The 18,961-nt window shown below is 37.3% G+C and overlaps 1 protein-coding gene and 1 long non-coding RNA gene across 3 annotated transcripts; one reads left to right on the top strand and one right to left on the bottom strand.

Moving 5' to 3' along the window:
- The first annotated feature begins 235 nt into the window (after positions 1–235).
- On the top strand, positions 236–4,125 carry LOC135411013 (uncharacterized). Its single transcript, XR_010428966.1, has 2 exons — positions 236–1,249; positions 1,583–4,125. It is a non-coding gene; the product is annotated as an uncharacterized LOC135411013 (long non-coding RNA).
- LBR (lamin B receptor) lies at positions 1,934–18,834 on the bottom strand. Of its 2 annotated transcripts, none has more exons than XM_064648096.1 (13): positions 16,696–18,834; positions 14,963–15,154; positions 13,193–13,276; positions 12,389–12,563; positions 11,611–11,804; positions 10,836–10,890; positions 9,144–9,338; positions 7,772–7,875; positions 7,242–7,367; positions 6,975–7,143; positions 5,638–5,718; positions 5,418–5,540; positions 1,934–4,386 (listed from the first exon to the last, which is right to left on the bottom strand). In XM_064648096.1, exons 1-13 carry the CDS (start codon positions 16,858–16,860, stop codon positions 4,226–4,228), a joined length of 1,824 nt encoding a protein of 607 aa, XP_064504166.1. In that variant the 5' UTR covers positions 16,861–18,834; the 3' UTR covers positions 1,934–4,225. The 2 variants fall into 2 exon arrangements, with proteins under 2 accessions (XP_064504166.1, XP_064504165.1); XM_064648095.1 differs by having other exon boundaries at positions 13,193–13,273; positions 16,696–16,875.
- Between the last annotated feature and the right edge of the window lie 127 nt (positions 18,835–18,961).

The raw sequence follows: 18,961 nt of genomic DNA, 5'->3' as shown, positions 1-18,961 counted from the left end.
AGCAGTGTAAGGAAGACTCCTGGGGAGCTTCTTCTAGGAAAGGCAGAAATGTGTATGCAGTCCAAGCCTCAGGGTTGTGTAGAGGGAGGAAGGCACTGTGTGTATCTCTCCATTTGCATGTCAGAGCATGTTTCCACTGATCTATATGTGATCAGTCATGTTCCTCACCCTTAGAATCACCATTAAATATTTCTTCTCCTGAGCATCTGCAAAGACATTATGTAGAGATGTTGTGTGGACCAAGTGAAATTTTCTCACCATCTGCATCTTCCACATGAAGTATTTCATAGGCAAAATATTACTGCCTCAAAATTCCCCTTCAAATATTCTGCTTTCAAAATTTTCAATTGCAAGTCATCTCCATTTGCATTTCACAGGTCCCCAGGCTGGGCTTACGGTCCAGCAGCTGTTCGTTATGGCACTGCTGCTGCATGTGCAGCTTTCCTTCTTCGGCAGAGGGGGAGGAGGGAACTGGAGAGGACGTGGACTCATGAAACCACTGCTCTCCTGCAATCCTTTATGCAGAGGACAAGCAGAGAAACCAACAGTTGCAGCGGAAACAAATCTGCTCTTCCAGCAGCAAGGTAGCTGCTGTTACACAGTGTGCAGCAACAAGCAACAAGTAACTACCCTGCTCCACCAAGCGTCTGCAATTTGATATGCCACTCTGGGAAAGACATAAGAAGGTTTTGCTGAAATCCATCTGCCTGTGACTGCAAACGGATCATCATTCCCCATCCCTGTTCAGATGGCAGGGGAACAAACTGCCTCGAGGTACAAAAGGCAAATTACTTGAAACATTTGGCTGCAGCACAGGGCAGTGTTCTGAGGAGAAAGATGGATGGTACGCTGACATGATAGGAATACAACTTTCCTCCCCAAAAAAGCAGCTGGAGTGCCACTTCAGTTTGGCAACTTCAGTTTTTAATTCAAAAGGCTTTTCCACTCCCATGATGGGGCACAAAATATTTTTCTCATGATATTCCATAACATCATTACTGCTTCCATTTTTTATATGCAAAAAGGTAGGAAACATTTTAAAAAAAGAAAAAGATTCAATTTTTTTTTTAAAAGTTTCTTTTTAAATATTAAAAATGCAAAAGCTCTATCAAAGTATTTTCTTCCAATTTTAGGGAACTCCCCCAGCAGAAAACAGTTCTGTAGAGTGCAGTATGTTCTCCATCTACACACCAGAGAAGTTTTACACCCACTCCCCAAAACAGCTTTCACTCCACAAGAGGCAAGAACTGTGCTTCTGGTAAGGTTTTAATGAGCTGTGGTAAATGTAACTTAAGTAAACATTTTTATTACCTATGGTAAGTAACTTTCTGTAAGCAAAACTATCATTCCTGTTCCTTTAGTTATGGATTTTATTTCCACTACAGGCTTGTTCACATTAGGTCAAACTAACACAACATTTAATTCCTGTGCACCAACCCTTAGGCTGTATCTCAAAATTACATTAAATTGTTGCTTGGTTTTGACTTCTAATAGAAGCTGTGGGGGAAAATACAACATAATAAAGGGAAATTGTGTGTTAATTCTGTATTTTTACAGCTGAAATTAATTATTTTTTTTTGAGTTGCAGAAGGGGGAACAAAAAGGGGTGATGTATCAGCCCTGCCCATTTTGCTGGACAGATGAGAAAGGAGCTGTTTGAAGACAGGGCTGATTCAAAGAACAATCGTGCTCCCAGGCTGAGGGTGGATCTGTCAGCTTTTGCACAAAGCAGAAGAAAAGGGAGAAATGGAGAGACCTTCTTTCCTTGAAATTCTTAGGCAGGCTAAGGGAAGCACCAGCCATGAGATTGTAACACTCAGCCCACAACCACAAGTACAGAAGGAATTTCAGCAAACCTGCACCTGTACTTAATAAGATAAACCAATGTCATTTTTATCAGACATCAATATCAATTGGGGAAAAAAAACACTACTTAATTTTAAGCAAAACCTTTATTTTAGTTCAAAGGCTTGTTTGTATTAAAACCAGTTACTTCAAAATCAAATTCACATAAAATTCAACATGTAAATAAACTGAAGTTGTCATTGGTCATGATCCATTTCTGAAAGACAAGGGCTCCAAATGGCATTTTAAACAACTTGCATGGCAACAGATAAAACTGGGACAGCAGGAGCATCTCTGAGTTTACAGACTGAGAAGTTGAACTGTCCCCACTTGCTTCAGTACATTTTAAAACACTGCAAACCAGTGCCATTTAATGATTTCTCTATTTCCCATAAATTCATTCAGAAATGATTGAAAAAAGCATCCCAGTTTAATCTGCTACTTCACAGGAGTAAATTCTTTTGACTAGTTACAGGCACTGCTATTTGCTGCCAGCAAGCAAAGTACTTGTCTTAAAACATTTTCCTTACAACACCAACAATCAAGCTACATTATATACAGTTCAATTGTACAATTATCTTTAAAAAATGCCCATGTACAAAATAGAGGGTTATTTTATTTTTAAAAGAAATCACATGCTAGATTTCAATTACATCAATATTTCAGAAGAATTTAAAAAAAAATTGATAAATAACATTCCAATTTATTCGGAACAATCCTGCAAGCAAGTGCAGAGGTACCTGCACTATATTTAATATTCTAATATGCTTTTTAGGGCAATTTGTGCTATAAACCTCACGTGCGAAGTATGTGAAAAGCTCTTACTTGTGACAATAGCTACTTAATTAATGCAAGAGTATTTCAGTAAAATTATTCTACTTATGAAGTAAATACCAGAAGGGCATCTCATTTACAGCCAGTTAGACAAAGAACACAACTAGTGACCAGAACACATACATTAGTCAAAAAGTCAAATATATACAAAAATATATTAGAAAGTGGTTGAGTTTAACCACAGGCTCATGTAAAAAATGTTGTTTTAAATAGCAATAGCAAAAAAATAGCTATTTCTCTATCTGCAACAGTACAAAAGGCAACACCTACATATGAGGTAGCAATGCCAAATTAAAAAAAAACCAACAACTTTGGATTGAGGAGCAATTCCTATATTTTCATAGTATATCTGTCAATACAAATATTTAAATGAACACTTCAATTGTTTCAAGAACTACAACATTAATTTACAAAAACCTTTTTTCAATGAACATTTTTTTTTTAAATTACTGGAAATTGGCTTAGTTACTGATTTCTTCTGTTTCTAAAAAAGCTGTTGCATTTTCAAACCCAAACACTGTACAGAAAAAACGTGGAGGCTTTATTATACACACTTGGTAAACGCTATGGTACATTAAGACATAATTTACAAAGATCAGAATAAGCTGACTGTGGTCATTTGATCCTTTTCTGTCTAATGTGCATTCCCTGCACACTTTTGCTACCCCCTGTTCAATGCTAGAGGCAGGATGAGGGTTCACTGCCCACTTCCACAGCTCTGCCCACAGCCAAAGCAAGTGTTTGTATCATCTACTTTCAGGAGTCTGAGCCAGAAGCATGGTTTCCATCCAGGGCCAGCGGCACTGCCAGACAGCAGCTTCAGAGCTCCCCTCGGTCTGTGCTGAAACTGCCTCAAGAATGGGACGGGAGGAGGGGACAGCTGTGCCCCTTCCCTTCTCCCAGTTCTATATCCCTCAGTCCCTCCTGCAGGTGCAGGGCAGGAGTGGTCACCTGAGCCTCCCTGACCAAAAAAAATCCCATTAATGAAAAGCCAGGAGGGGAACAACCACCTAGCTGAGCTGTGCCAGCTCCAGGCCCTGGGCTGCAGGCCCCTCATGTGGGTCAAATCCTCTGCTGCCAGCTCACTGACCAAAAAGACCCTGCTGCTCCTCCAATTCAGGCAACTAAATTGGACATCTGAAGTCAGATGGTACAAGTAACACCAAAAAATGAACTGGATGGAATTTCAGCATTTATTGTATTAAGAAAATAATATACTTTACATCACAGTGCTTAATTAAATGCAATAAAAAAAAAAATGTAAACTCGGAATTCTAGATAAAATTTAGCTTGAAAAATTAGGGCTCCAAGAGTTTTTAAAATTCACAATATTTTAAGAATTGAAGTCACAGCCAGTCAGTTCACATAACTCATGTATTTAAGCTTACTTGTAAATACCTTTGATGCACTCCAAAGTTTGGCCCTTTTTTTTTTTTTTTTTTAAAAGCCTAAATGACAAATGACCAAGTGCAAAGGTAAGAGGTATATTTTATCTGCAAAGAACCTAACTTTAGAAGTAACTTTCCAATCAGGAACCTGGAGTGCTCTAGTAGATGTAAGGAAATATGCGGTATGGTACACGCTGGCAATACCTTTCCCATGCCAAGCCATATTTTTGCTTACAATGATGTTCATCACGAGCTTCTCGATGAACAAGCAAGCAGATGAAATATATCACGTAGAAATACGGCAAAATGTGGTTAAAACCTGTAAAGTAAGGTGAGAAATTCAATTTAGATACAGAAAAAAAAAAAATCCAGAGATGTTAGCTATTAACATGTATTAAGCTGGTGACACACACTTGATAGACTGAAGTATCTTATATTCCTAAAGCATCAAACACTCAACAGGACAGTTGTGTGACATGTTTACATGCAGATAGGAAAAGACCCACAAATCCACAAAAAGTCATCCTTAAAATTTAAAGTCACAAAATCTACCAACTTCACTCTCAATGCATGCAAAGCTTATCAAACCCACACTTTTTCTAGTTAAACCTCTGCAGCACTGAACTGCCCCACACAAGGTTTTCTCTGTTTTTGCTTTAGACGTGAGTCCAGCTTTGCTCAGACCACAGTATTTGACTTGTAGGTGGAAAAAACTGGAAAATTACCCAGAAATGTGTGACTGCAGCCCAGAAAACCAAATATTCTGGGCTGCAGCAAGAGAAGTGTGGCCAGCAGGTCGAGAGAGCTGATTCTACCCCACTGCTCTGGTGTCCTCAGATCCCACCTGGAGTGCTGTGCCCACCTCTGGGGTTCCCAGTGCAAGGAAGAGTGTGTATTCACTAACCAAAATTGTGACAGAATTTCACTCCTTTGTGTCTGATGACTTTTTTTTTTTAATGTATTTTGCTTAGTCATCCTTACATGTGGTAGCCCCTGGTGTACAAGCAAACTCCCACTTTTGGGGAACTTCATTTGAGAACACTATAGCACACCCATTAGCCTAAAAAATTTAAGGAACAACTAATTAGGAAGCAAGTCCCATCGTTATTGAATGATAAAGTGTTAGAAACGCAAGTAAAATCTATAGTATGTCAAATGTACAGCAAGATAGAAAGGGGAAGATGAAAGAGAAAACAGGCGTTGCATTAAACTTATGACACAGAAATTGGCCATTCAGTGGGTTATAGGGTTTAGTATCCCAAATAATTATCACTTTACATTTCAAATCCAGCCAGATGCCAAAACATAAAATCATTTTTTATAAAATCCACTTTACTTTCAGAAACTTACCACAGGGTAGGGACCATGCTAGAGCCATGATGATATCACCGAGATAATTAGGGTGACGAACAAAACCCCACCAACCCGTGACAAGAAGCCCTTTTCCAGTTGCAGTGGGTATAAATTTCAGATCTGTGAATAGAGTATTGTAGTCAATACAACGACTGAAATATATATTTAAATACCACAAAGACACATTGTATAGCAACTGAATAAGAAATGTACTTACTGGCCAATTTGGGATCTGCGGGATTCCTTCGGAAATTATTTTTCTGAGAATTTGCACTACGGAATATGTAATACCCAATACCTGAAAATAAATACGATTTATTTTGCATTTTCAGTACTTTCCAGTTCTCTTTGCTTCAACAAAAGAACTCACTCCTATCACTTCAGCCTTTTCCTCAGAGATGCAACTGATATTTTCTCCCAAAATTTTCTTCACAGAACTCTAACAAGACAGAAATGCCATCGGAAACCTGCTCTTACAGCTTACTAACTTTTATAAGATTTTGGAGAAGCTTTATTTTCACATCTATTTTTTACATTTGTATCTGATATAGTTTATTAATGTAACACTGATTGTGAAATTCACATAAAGGTGATGTGCTGCACTTTGTAAAATAACAGCTTTTTTAGCAGCCCAGTATTTTGCTACAGTGCCCACTCTGTAAAGTGACCAACTATTTACAAATTCACAGCAATAAAAGAACCAGACAACAAACTCTCTGATTTTGAAATTAATTTCCCCCACCATTTTCACACAGCAGGTTAAATTTGCTTTTACCAAGGCTGTACTGAGAAAAGATGATCACAACATATTTCAAATAATGACATTCTTAAAAGAAAAAAAAATAAAAACCCAAGAAAAAACATTAACTGAAGATGAAAAAATGCTGTTGTATTTCTCAGTATTGCACATCCTAAGTTGTACCCCTTTTCTTTTTTTCCAAGTGCTTAAATTCTTTGCCATGTCTACAAAAACCAGGCGGGTTTTTTAGGTTTACTATTCAGGTAAAAGGGACAAATTACAAGGCTATGTTGGTGCAAACTTAAGGTCGCCTAAAGAGGAGAAGTAAGATCCTTTCTCAAAGCAAGATCCTTTCTCAAAGCACTCGGCTAGAAAAAAGATGTTTTCCTTTAACATGTGTATGTAACTTGGGCATCAGGGAAGGAGATGCAAACACTGAACCTAGGGAAAAAGTAAAGCACGGCCAACAAAGCACTGACTTTTTTTTTGAGTCACTCACAGTCATTCAGATTAACAGATATGTTTGAAAGTCAAATTCAAAACATTTCAAGTCACTTAACTCCAAAGAGCGTCCACCTAAAGATGCCTCTCAACCGAACAGTTAGGTGTTCAGTCTCATCTACCCTTCATTTAATAAATACATTCTTTGCATTAAACAGTAGCAAGGCACATGCTTCCACCAGCTCTAATATAGAAAATATGATCACTACCCTCCGAGCTAAAGCTCCATCTCACATCTCGAAACAAAATTGTTAAAAAACCTACTGTTAGTTAGGTTGTAACTAACAGTAACAATAACATTTACTGTAACTTACAGTTCATAACAGTAATTGCGGCAGCAACAGGCCAAGAAATCACAGTAGGATGACCCACTAAATAGAAGGCCTGCAGACTGTAGACAAATGGAACCCACACCAAATCTCCAAATGCCAGCATGAATCCAAATCCATCATGGGTAATATCCATTGTAGTCAAAACGGCTTCCTAAAAGCAAGGAGGAAGGAATTTAGAATTTTAAAAGCCTCCTTCATTTGACACTGTACTTAGAAATGCTAACACAGTTTAACAAGATTGTCATTTACCTCGTTCCAAAGAGCATCCACCACATACAGAAGCTGAAAGCTGTTCACAAGTATCATTGACAGGGATGGCATACTTAGATTGTGTATCTTCATCTCAGCCAAGAGCATTGCCAAGTTTATAACAACCTAGTTTAGAAAATATTTTATTTAAAAATTTCCTTGTTCCAAGTGGTCTTTTCAGTTACATTATAGGACACTTTAACACAGATATTTTTGAACAATGTTTGAGTTTTAAAAAAAAAAAAAAAAGCTACAGTTTGCAAGTAACCACATTTCTGAAGCCATATAACCTCAATATATGAATACTTAAAGAAGGGTTTTTATTTCCCACAAAGCGATAGGATAGAAATTTCCCTAACGTGAATAAAAATGGTCATTAAAAATCTGGCAATGTGTAAATGTTTTTCAGTCCTTTTCCCCCCTCCCCATTTATAAATATATATAAAATCCTTAATACTAACTATACATAAAAAAACCAAGATCTCTGTGTAATATTTAAGCAAATAAAATAACTAGGATTACTGACTCACCCAGCCAATTAGTCCTGGACGCAACTCACAGAAGTATTTGAGGTCAAAACTGCCAATACGAGGGTTTAATTCATGTCCAATAAAGAAATCATAAATGAAATACCCTGTGGATAAGACACAGCCTCTGTTACCAATACTGTTACTTTCATCTGCCACTACACTCAGCACCACAAATAAGATCCTACTCTCTCATTATCAGTTTTTAAAAACCTTTATATTGGAAAAAAAATGAAGAGTATATGCAAAATACAAAGCAAAATTCATACACTTGATATTTTAGGATGCCCAAATATTTTATTTATTAGGAGGACTAAACACTTTAGAAGTTACTGTTGGTTTATTTCTCCCTGACACCTGTTCCTTATTTTCAGCCTCATCCTGAAGCTCACATCACAGTCTCCATGAACATGATCTTATGGCATTAATTAATTCTACTTTCCCTCCTATTTCATTGCTTTTTTCTGGGAGAAAAAATTCCTTTAGCTATGATTACCTGTTCATTAAAAGAGATGAAGAAGCAAAATGCCTGGACTTCAAGATACCCTGGACTGAGTTTGCAAAAAATAAGCACTTTGCAGAACACTTACCAAATGCTACTATGCTACCTGCAGAGACTAGAAGTGCACTTTTTGAAGAAAAAAAAAATGATAATTTATTTCCCTTCACACACATAACATGCTGCACTAACAGAACTAAGGGTATTTGAATACTTCATTGTAATACAGTAAGTGTTCTGTCCATAAACATCCCTTCTTAGTCACCCTATGGACATTTATAAAAGCAGTTTCAATGCTAATAGACTTCTCAATCTATCCTTTGTCCTACAAAAACATATGCATATAATTGATACTTTCTAGGAAGGCAGTCTCATGACTGAATCAAAATCTTTTTTGAAAACTCCGTTCAGTTAAATAGATTTAAAAGCATGTGCAAAATAAAAGTTTAGAAACACAATGTAATTTTAAGTTCTGTACCTGACTTCCCACTGATAAAATATTTACATTTTTCAGGGGTTTTTTTTCAATTCTCAGCTGTTTCAAGAAAAGGCAGGGGCACTATGAAGCAAACTACACAAGCCTCTCAGACAAAAAAAAATACTGAAAACTGAAAGGAAAGAACTGTCCTCTCATCACAGGGGACTAGACCAGCCAAGATATTATTCCATAGAAAATCCAACTAAAATTTTAAGCATTTTAGAGTACCCAAGTGAGAACAAAAATTTGCCAGTTAACTTTTAATATTATCTTTACATTTGTAGAAATCAAAAGTCAAAGTATTATATTCAAAGCCCTAAATCCTACACTTTAATTCATAAAAATGAAACTGTAGCAGACAATCAGAAAGAAGTTATCCAAAATATTTTATAACTCACCAGAATTTCCACTTGGTGCTAGTTCTTCCTCGGGTGCTTTCAGGGACCGAACATACAGATAAATGCTCAGTGCCAAAGAAAAAGCTGCAGCTGACACTGCAAACTGCATGAAGTGATCATACAAATAATGAAGTTCAAACTGAAAGTATAATAAAATTCCAATAGCTGCAGCAGTGAAAATAAAAGCATAAAACCCTAAAGGATGTAGAAGAAAGATGTATTAGTCAAAATAAAAAAAATACCTTTCTAGTAGAACCTCCCCAGTCCAAGCTTTCTGCATTTTCCTTTCTTCCAAGATTTGTTCATATTCCAATAATGTCTTACACATCCCATGCTCTCAGTCCAAACTTCTGGGGCACAGCAATTTACCTAAGAGACTCTAAGCCCTGAAATTTATTGTGCTCCTCTTCAAAAGGACAAGAGGGAGGAACACTCTGAGCACTCCTACATTTTTTATAACACAGGATCTAATTTCAGGTTGTAGTGGAAAAATGGACACTGACACTACTAATTGATAACAGCAGGTTACAAAATCTTATCAGTGTGACAACTCAGATAACCATATTTTCATCTCTGAGTTTTCATACATACCTTGATACAGATAGCAGTTACAAAACTATTAAGTAACTATCAACTCAAAACTTGAACACAAAACTTTTGTAGCCTTTGAGAGTATCAAACCATGTGGAATGGATTGATGCCCTAATATGAGCAGGCAATTCTATACTGCTCTCATGTAAGGACCTTCTGTGAACCCTTTCACAGGGTCACAGTGGCTGAGGTTAGAAAGGACCTCCAGAGCTCATCTAGTTTAGTGCCTCCTGATGTTCAGATGGAACCTCCTATATTTCAGTTTGTGCCCACTGCCTGTCACTGGTCATGTACCATAAAAGGTATGAGATAACCTCAACATGACTCACTTCTGCAGGATGTAATTCCTTGTTTCCAAGATTTTTAAAGGCCATATTCTGCCTTTAAAATGGTCCATCTTAACAGATTATGTTTAACCTCAACTTTTTAATTTAACATTTGGATTCCACTACTACCAGACAATGGTCTTGAACTGACTAAATCAAATAGGCAGTCTGGAGTACATTCAAAGCATCAAAGTACACTTGCCTATTAAGGTCAGAAAAAGCAGGACTGCTGAAGTATGCTAAACCACACTCTTGAACTAGATGAGAAACTTGCCTTATTCATAGGAAGTGAAATCAGCTCTAATTAAGGGCTCTGAACTCTTCTTTGACAGGCAGGAATAAGAACATCTTAAATCAATTACAACATACTTCTTATTAGTCTGTAAATCAGAGACATCTAAGATGATTGAGACACATGGGATGAGATCTCTTCAGATCACTCCTCCTGAACAACAGCCTTTGTCACATGAGCATCACTAACACTTCCTGATAGATAACTCCCCGTTTAGCAAGGAACATGACAGGAGTCACCAGTCACAACTGAATGCAGATCAGGTGCCCTGTATAGTGCAATGTCTCGCTCTTGGGGCAGTTAGTTCTGGATGATTACTAACCATCTTCTTCTAAGAAAAGGCTCACCCTATGTTATGACAGATTTACAACACGTACATTTTGACCATAGAATGTACCTTTCATAATTTGTATTTTGTGGTGCTGAGCACTGCAAATCACATAATAGAATTAATCCTAGAATAAGCAACTGCAACATGCTTACCATTTATCCGGTACTGTAGTTTCTTTCCATTTGAAAGAGGCAGGCCTTCTACAACCTAGGACGAGTAAAATACTAGTGTTCAACAAAGTACTTTCTGAGAGCACTGGTGGGGGAGAAAACCAAGTACATCTCTGCCAGAAAGACATTCAAATCAAGGTAACCAGCTGGACATAATCAAATCTGAGTACTGTTCTAAAAAAACGTACTTTGGATATCAAAAGGTTAACAGTTTCAATTAAAAACATTTTAAAAAAATAAATCTCTTCCTAACCAGCCTCAAGAAAGCAGAGCTGCTCCAATTATTGTAAACTACTTTAGTGTCCCTTCAGAATCTGCTAGTAGCCCTAACGTGACAAAAGAAGCCAAAAGAGCATTTGCCTGATATACATATGGCTAGAATGGTTCATAGCTTTCTGTAAGTGAAGATTATATTCTAAAACTTTGGATAGCCATAAGAAATTGAGTACTAAACAGTTTGTGAATTTAAAGGTCAAATACCCGAAATTCTTCTAGAATTCTATCAAGTTTTATCCATGCTTTGATCTGAATGCCTATATAATGCTTTCTGCCTCTTCTACTGAAAGACTCTGAAATGCACGAATTCTTGACAAACTGTGGTCTTTTAAGCTTACAGAAATCTGCAGTAGCCATATTCCAGATTATGGAAAACTAATTATTTGCTTTTAAATTTGCTGCATTAAGAACACACCCCACCCTCCAGCCCAGTGTACAGATCTGTTGCCCATAAAGCCCCAGCTGCTACCAAACAGCTTACCTTTCCAATTGGCAGCAAGTAGAACAGAGCTTGAAGGAAAAACCACAGAAGAAAAATACCAAACACCCTCGTCTCCCAAAGACTTTCAAGTGCTGGGAGAGGAGGGAAGTTCATAAGACTGGGGTCATCTTGTTTACACATCAACAGCAAGTACAGTACAGTAGCAGGAAGGACAAACATCAGCATGAAGGTCCCTGTAAACAGACATCATGGAATATTAGAAGATAAACATAGAAAGTTAAAAAATATAGTTTCAATCCCACTAAAAAAAAAAAAAGCTCGATATTAACTTCAGTAACAAAGAAAAGGTTGTCTATCTATTCCTGAAGCAAGACAGCAGCAATCCCTAGTCACGTAATGGTACAGACTTCTCACTTCCACACTATGTCATCCATCTACTGAAGGATCACACTCACTGCATCCCCTTAAAACTGGTTGAAAAACTGTAAAAAAAATACTGTCAAGTTCAAAGCACCTAAGTTTCGAAAATGTAAAACCTTTGCTAGTTAACTTCTTAAATCTAATTTAGAAATATTTAGACCTCACTGTGCAAGAGATGGCACAAGATCTTCACTATATTTCACATGAGAACCAATGTAATAATGGTTCTTTGACTGCCATCATATCAAGTGAGGCATTATCATACCACTCTGAATTCTGCAAACCAGGGTCCAAAAACTGGAAAAACCGTTCTCGACATGACAGTATGGTCAGTAAGTAAAAAAACCCACAAAGCAGTACTAATTTTCAAATATTAAAAGACAGTTTGCACACACACCAATTCTTCCCCCAAACTCCAGCTCCTTTGTTTTTGATGGTGCTTTCTCAGTTGTTTTTAATGCCGTAAAAATCTTTTTCTCCGAATATATCTCTTCTTTCTTCTTTTCATCTTTCCTTGAACGCAGGCTGTACTGTTCAAAATGCTTTACTTCCACATCTGGTTTTAACTTTTGCTGTTAATGAATAAAAATAAGTTACTAAAATGATTCCCAGTGATTTTACCTTATTTTACTCCAGTATTTTATATTTCAGAAGACATTATTCACTATAAAACACCAATGTATAATGTCTTCTACTTCTTTAGAGTAGAGTACTTAAGTTTATGCATTCACATGAAGGGACTGCTAAAACCAGAGTCATCGTGATCACCTATGCTGTGATTCACATATCAGCAGCAGTTCCAGCACAGATCATGCATTCCTACCCTCCTCCTTTCCCTTCTGCAATAACCCTGTGCATTAACTAACAATTGGGACTAAAGAGCTGATTTGGCTAAATTTAAAACACTTTCTACAGTCAAATATTCACACTGTAAAAGCATCAGAATGAACATAAGTTACCAGAGATGGTTCAATGGAAAAAAGAAAACAAACCAAGAAAAATGAATGTTATGCAGCTCTAGTATTTTTCCCTTCCCAACTTCATCTCCCTCTCCCCTGAAATTAGCTTGCTGGACAGCAAATTTGCTTGACCTCAAAGTTTTAGATTGCATTCTATTTCTGCTTGATTGTTGTAGTGCCTTTGTCTATGAATTTCTGAGATAGCTAAGTTTGAATGCAACAAGTAAATACAATGTTCATACCTCCAAGATTATGCAGGATGTGTCATTTTTTTCCGTATTTTCAGGTTCACCGTTGTACCTTTTGGTGTTATTCTCACTCGGCTTCTGGTTAAAAGAAGAAATATAGTTTAACTTTCTGAAAATAAAAGCTGCATTAAGTGTGAGTGTATAATGAATAATTAAGAACGCTGTCTAGTTTTTTTTGTCAACTGCAACTGCTCTGGTTTTCTCCACAGGAAAACAAGTGGGTTCAATATCCAAAGTACAGACAGTTTCAGTTCACAAACAGAGGAGAAGTTATTTTTTTTTAATAAACTGTGAAATTAAGAGAGAATACAGCTTCCAAGTTATTTTAACTCATCACTAGGAACTGCCAAATACAAAATACATGTCTATTCAATAATGCTAGTGGCAAGCAGAGAAAACTTCAGTGTCCTATAATATGGCACTGCTCTGCAGGACTGACAGTTGGTTTTCCATTAAATATCTTTGAAGAAATAAATTGTCTTACAAAAATTCTTTTAATGAGCCTAGCTTACACAACTCTGGGAAGACACAACTCATGTGTTCTGTTTCATTTCACCCCAAGCTCGGCTGAAAAGGACCAGGTCATCCCAGTTGTACAACAACCAACAGATCCATCCTACTCCTCAATTAGAAGCCATCAGAAAAAAAACTGAAGATATTTTAACCTTTTTGTCCTAAAAGGTACAAGAAGTACAAAAAACAAAGTGTAGCTGCTGGCTACAAACTACTTAAAATGAGCGTACGGTCCACGGGCCATGCACTGGGTCATACAGCTCAAAGCACTTCACTGCAAAACAAAAGCCACAGCAATTTCTGTGCCAAAGAGTGCTTTCAGTAGTAGCAATATACTGAACCTATCTATTTAGTTTAGATTGATCTGGTTTAGTTTAGTTGAAACCCAACTAACACCTGTCTATTTTTAATAGGTCAGCAGAACAGATTTCCAGTTCAAGGGACTGTGTCTTGGACAAGTGAGAAGCTATCTCAAGGGCACAAGAGGCAGAAGAAATGCTGTTTGTTTCTTAATAGAGAAACACCACTTCTAGTATTCTTCACTTACAGATTACCAGAACCATTTCTAACACTCATTCTAATTTTCACAAAAATATCAAGAACAAACAAAATAAACTTCAGTTAAACATCAGATATTTGATAAACTTTGAAATCCTTACAGGACATTTTCATAATGAAAACAGTTCTGCAATAGTATCAATCAGCAGGGTCATATTTAAATATTCCACACTTGAATTCTGCAACAGTTCTCACACAGAAGCTGCACATTTTTCATTACTATTGTAAATGAACTGTATATGATAATAGAACTCATTTTATTTAAAATTCTAATACCTCCCTGCTATGTATTGATCAAAACATCTTAAAAATAGGCTAACTTCCTTTGCCCCATTTCACAAGTAGAAGCACATGACTAACAATTCTTTAATATTAAAAGATAAAAAGAATTTGTGCGTGTTTGGATTCTGAGAACTTCACAGCAAATTCAAATGGAACTTGATAACCTAAGTTTACATTTCAAGAATTTCCTCAAACTCTGAAAGCCAGAAACCCTATTTTCAAAGACAAAAAAAAGGTAGTTCTCAGATACACTTTTGCAGCTAATTATGTTGTTCAAGGAACATCACCTACAGCCGGCCTTTACAATGACAAACCCAGTACATACGAAACCAAACTTTCACAAATAGCAAAAATTTGAATTTAGAAAAAAATCCAGCAAGCCCCCACACAAAGAACAAACAAAATTAATACCGCTGGTAGAGCTAAGCTGGTTTCCTGAATGGTTTTCTTTTTGTCATCTTTATGTTCTCTGCTTTGGGAAGTAGAACGACGTCTCCCTCTCCCTGGCCGACCAGGAGACCTGGATCGAGATCTGCTGCTGCTTCTTCTGGAGGGAGAACTCGAAGAAGACTGGCTCTTCCTGTGCTTGAATGATGACTGAGACTAAAGGAAAGCGGGGAAGAAAGCAAAATCTTACCTATGTTCCAAAGAACAATGTTAGAAACAAGGTGGGTTTTTTGTAACAAGGACCCTGGCATACAGCTCTGTAGATTTGTCTCTAATTTCCTTTACTGATGCTGTACAAAGCCTGTTAAAAAAAGAGCAACTGCAGCACACTCATTTTGCTGGTAATTCCCAACCAAACAATCCTGTCCCAGGTCCAACTGCTTCTGACAATCCCTATGAGAACTAGAGAAATCAGGATATGGACGTAAACTACCAAGGTGAGCACCAAGCCCTTAGGCCTCTCAATCCTTTGCATAAGGAAGGGAATTGATAGTTGTCTCTTAAGCCCTAAGAGACTGCTCTCATTTCCATATTTCCATTACTCAGCTTGATTAATGCATCTGACATAGCAAGATGTCATCATCTGTTTAAGGCAACACAGATCAAATCAACACTAAAAAAATCCAAGTCAGCTAATTCATTTAATTAGATGTGATAACTAATTTCATAAACAGTTTTCCACAAAAGTATTGCTTGATTTCTCTGTTTCCCATGTAACATTTCCAGAATGCGACTTTTATAATGCACAAATGTTTCGTGACAACAAAAGGCTTGAGTTTGCTAACCTGCAAGCAGAAAGTAACAACAGGTTACAAAGTCCTGAAGCAGTGATTACCCCAAGGCAGAAACACTTTGGTTCCAAAGTAAAAAGCCAGTTACTGGGCATGCACACTGCCACCAAGAAGTGAAACTACTGGTCACATAAAGACACATAAGTCGGCTTTGAATTTATGCAGGTTTCAGAACAGGCCACAAAAATCAACTACAGTGAACATTCAAACAGGGGTTTTTGTCTCACACATTATCATATTTTAAACTGAAGTGAACACTGAAATATGGAGTTTTAAAGGACTTTATTAGTAATAAAAATGAAATAATAAAGATATGTAAAGAGGAAGGAATGTGCTCACATGCATATGCCATGAACCTTTCTCAAGAGTTTCTAAATGTCACAAATGTAGCAAAATACCTTAAGGAGCCTTTGAGGACCTAAAGCAGGACAAGCTATTTGCAGATGCTTTAAGTATGTGCTTAAAGGGCACACACTATTTATATTTACAGTGATCCTTAACTACAGGTTTCCATTCGTTTTCAAATTTTCCTCTTTAGAGGTGGAAAAATGTCAAATTAGCATCAGCCCTCTGATTACTGCCTTTATAAGGCACCCCAAACTGATTTTTCATGAAGAATCATGCTATAGAGTTCCCAAACGATCAGTCTTGTTTTTCCCCAAACACATCACTGTTTTTTTCAACACAAAGCAAACAATCACGCTTCTTTAAAGATGGGGTTTCAGAACTTAACTACCTGAGAGATCCCATAGGAAAAAGCTAATATTTAACACCAGTTCCTTGAAGACACAGTTAATAAAAACTTGTAAAATGACTATCCAATCCTGAGTTGTACTTTTAGCTACATCACAAAGTTGGTGTAATCTTCCACTAGAAGCAGTGATACTTACATACACGTGTACTCACCCTTATATCACTTTCTTTCAGTGCAAGTTCAGTTCCATCTTTGTACTTGACAGTATAAAGATGAGCAACATCATCATAACTGGTCACTTGTACTTCATAGTACAGGACACTTCCTGGCCAACGGCCCATCACCACCTCGCCATCAGCATACCTCCGGCTTGGCATTTTCCAAAAATATCCCTAGAAAAGAAATCAGTCAGTGCACGTGACAGCTAAACATTAGGCTTCATTTCCCCCCCTACTCTCTTTCTGTATCATTTAGGCTGAAGAGAGGAAACTTTAAACAACTCTCCACTTTAAACAGAGAAAAAGTTATGTGACAAGAAAACAGACAATTATCTGTTTTCCAAATAGAGTGAAGACTGAAGATACATATTCTGGAAAACTGTTCAAATGTATTAGACTAGTACTCAACTATGATATACAACCTCCATCACCAGGCAGAGCACATATTTGACCAAAATTACATAATGCAGCTCATCTTATCTAGAGGGGGAAATGCAAATTAGATGGTATTTAACAGTCCTCTAAGCCACTTTCCCTGTGGTTATACTGATATTACAGATGTGATGATTTCTAAATATTAAACATTCCCAATCTCTTCAACACTTACATTTTTTTGTCACATTACACTTTTTTTTCCAATTTATTATGCCAAACATTCGAAAGTTATGAAACTTCAGAATTTAGGCTCCTGTCTAGGCAGAGTTATTTTCTCTTTTCCACCTATATAGCACGAGGCTTGTACTGCCTTTTGCAGGGGCCCACAGGAAAACAAAGTACGGTATCAGAGCAATCACACAGTAACCTGAAAAACTAAATTCTATCCCCCTTTCAGCACCATAAGGTTTTTACTTGATATCAGCAAAACATGGTGCAAGTGAGTACTACCCTTGGTTCACCACACCAAGTGCTGGAAAAAAACCCACAACTACAATTTACAGAAAATTGGTTTTAAATGTAAAGTCCTGTATAACTGTTTGTAAAATGCTTTGTATTGTGCCATTGCCTTCTGAAAATAAATATCCAAAGCAGAACATACTTTTAACCTGAATTTCCTAGTCTCAAGTCTCACATATCAAGTGAGGCTACCTTAAAAGTCTAAGGTAAAATACATACCAATGTATGTATTAGCACCATCTGTACAGTGAACACAGGAACTTAGAATGGATGGGGGGAGAGGGACATTTTAACTTGTTTGCTATAAATAAGATGTGAAGCCACACAAACTGAGGTGAAAGCAAGTATTTAACTAGATACTCATTCATTACACATTAACTAACCTGCAAGGAAAAGTTAGATTAGATTCTTGGAGGATGGGGCTCAGTGAGGTTTTTTAATCAACATTCATTCTGGCATTTTCCAAAGATGCTGCTGTTAAGTTTTTACACCTGTGTAGCTCTCCAAGTCAAAGAAACGAAAAACTCAGCAAAACTCCCTCCTATGGATTTTACCACTAATATTCCTAACTGCTTCAAAACAGAAACATCTGGCCACCTCCTCTGCTGTAAAACATTTGCAGGAGAAAAAAGAGTAAGTTTTATAATTTTATTTCACTGACACTTGTCAGTTGGAAAAATTATCAGAATTCTAGCCTATGCTTGTAGGCACATGCTCTTCCAGCTCCTCTGCCTTCTAACCAGTGTTTCTTGTCACAGTGTCCTGTTAACATCTTATTCTTTCTGAATTCCCACTCCTTTGACTGTTTTATCCCAGTCAGTTTAACCCACTCAAACACACAGCCCTGTTTCTGATGACTCCATGAAATGCAACTTCCATATTTTCATTTCAAATTCTTCATTCTCTCCTTATCCCCCCATTCTTTCAGGATTTCCTGTCTTTTCTGCCCTTGTTCACCCAAGCAGTTCCAGTCCCTCTTTGCCACCTCTGGGCTCAAGTCTGATCTCAATCCCCATAATGTCTCCTTGGCCAGTTTTCTCACCCAAAAGACAGTTCTTCAGCAGATCCATGTCTACTACTGCCCTTTCCCCAGCCTCCCACAATTACAGCTTCTTCCCTCTCTTCCATAAATAGTCTAAATACCAGTCCTCCAGCTTTCACTAGATGTCATAACCTCACACATAACTTCATTTCCTCTCTGCTGTTGTACTTCCTACACTCCATCTTCTCTTGACCTGGAGCACCTCAGCCATCATCTGTAAATATAGAGCCTGACCAGGACAAAGCTGGCAGATCCTCAGACAAAGGTGTGAAATACGGAATCTTTGGAGGGTAAGTCCTTTTTGCAAAAGGGAAACATTTTTTC

Source organism: Pseudopipra pipra, chromosome 3, assembly GCF_036250125.1.
Source record: "Pseudopipra pipra isolate bDixPip1 chromosome 3, bDixPip1.hap1, whole genome shotgun sequence".
Classification (NCBI taxonomy): domain Eukaryota; kingdom Metazoa; phylum Chordata; class Aves; order Passeriformes; family Pipridae; genus Pseudopipra; species Pseudopipra pipra.
This window is presented reverse-complemented; position numbering and strand designations above follow the sequence as displayed.

Excerpts from the sequence above, each read along its gene's own strand:
- LBR (XM_064648096.1), bottom strand. The coding sequence starts at position 16,860 with ATGCCAAGCCGGAGGTATGCTGATGGCGAGGTGGTGATGGGCCGTTGG. Across the intron at positions 13,277-14,962 it reads CCAGCTTAGCTCTACCAGCG|AAGCCGAGTGAGAATAACAC; the intron begins GTATTAATTTTG and ends TCTTTTAACCAG. Across the intron at positions 9,339-10,835 it reads ACTACAGTACCGGATAAATG|GGTTTTATGCTTTTATTTTC; the intron begins GTAAGCATGTTG and ends TACATCCTTTAG.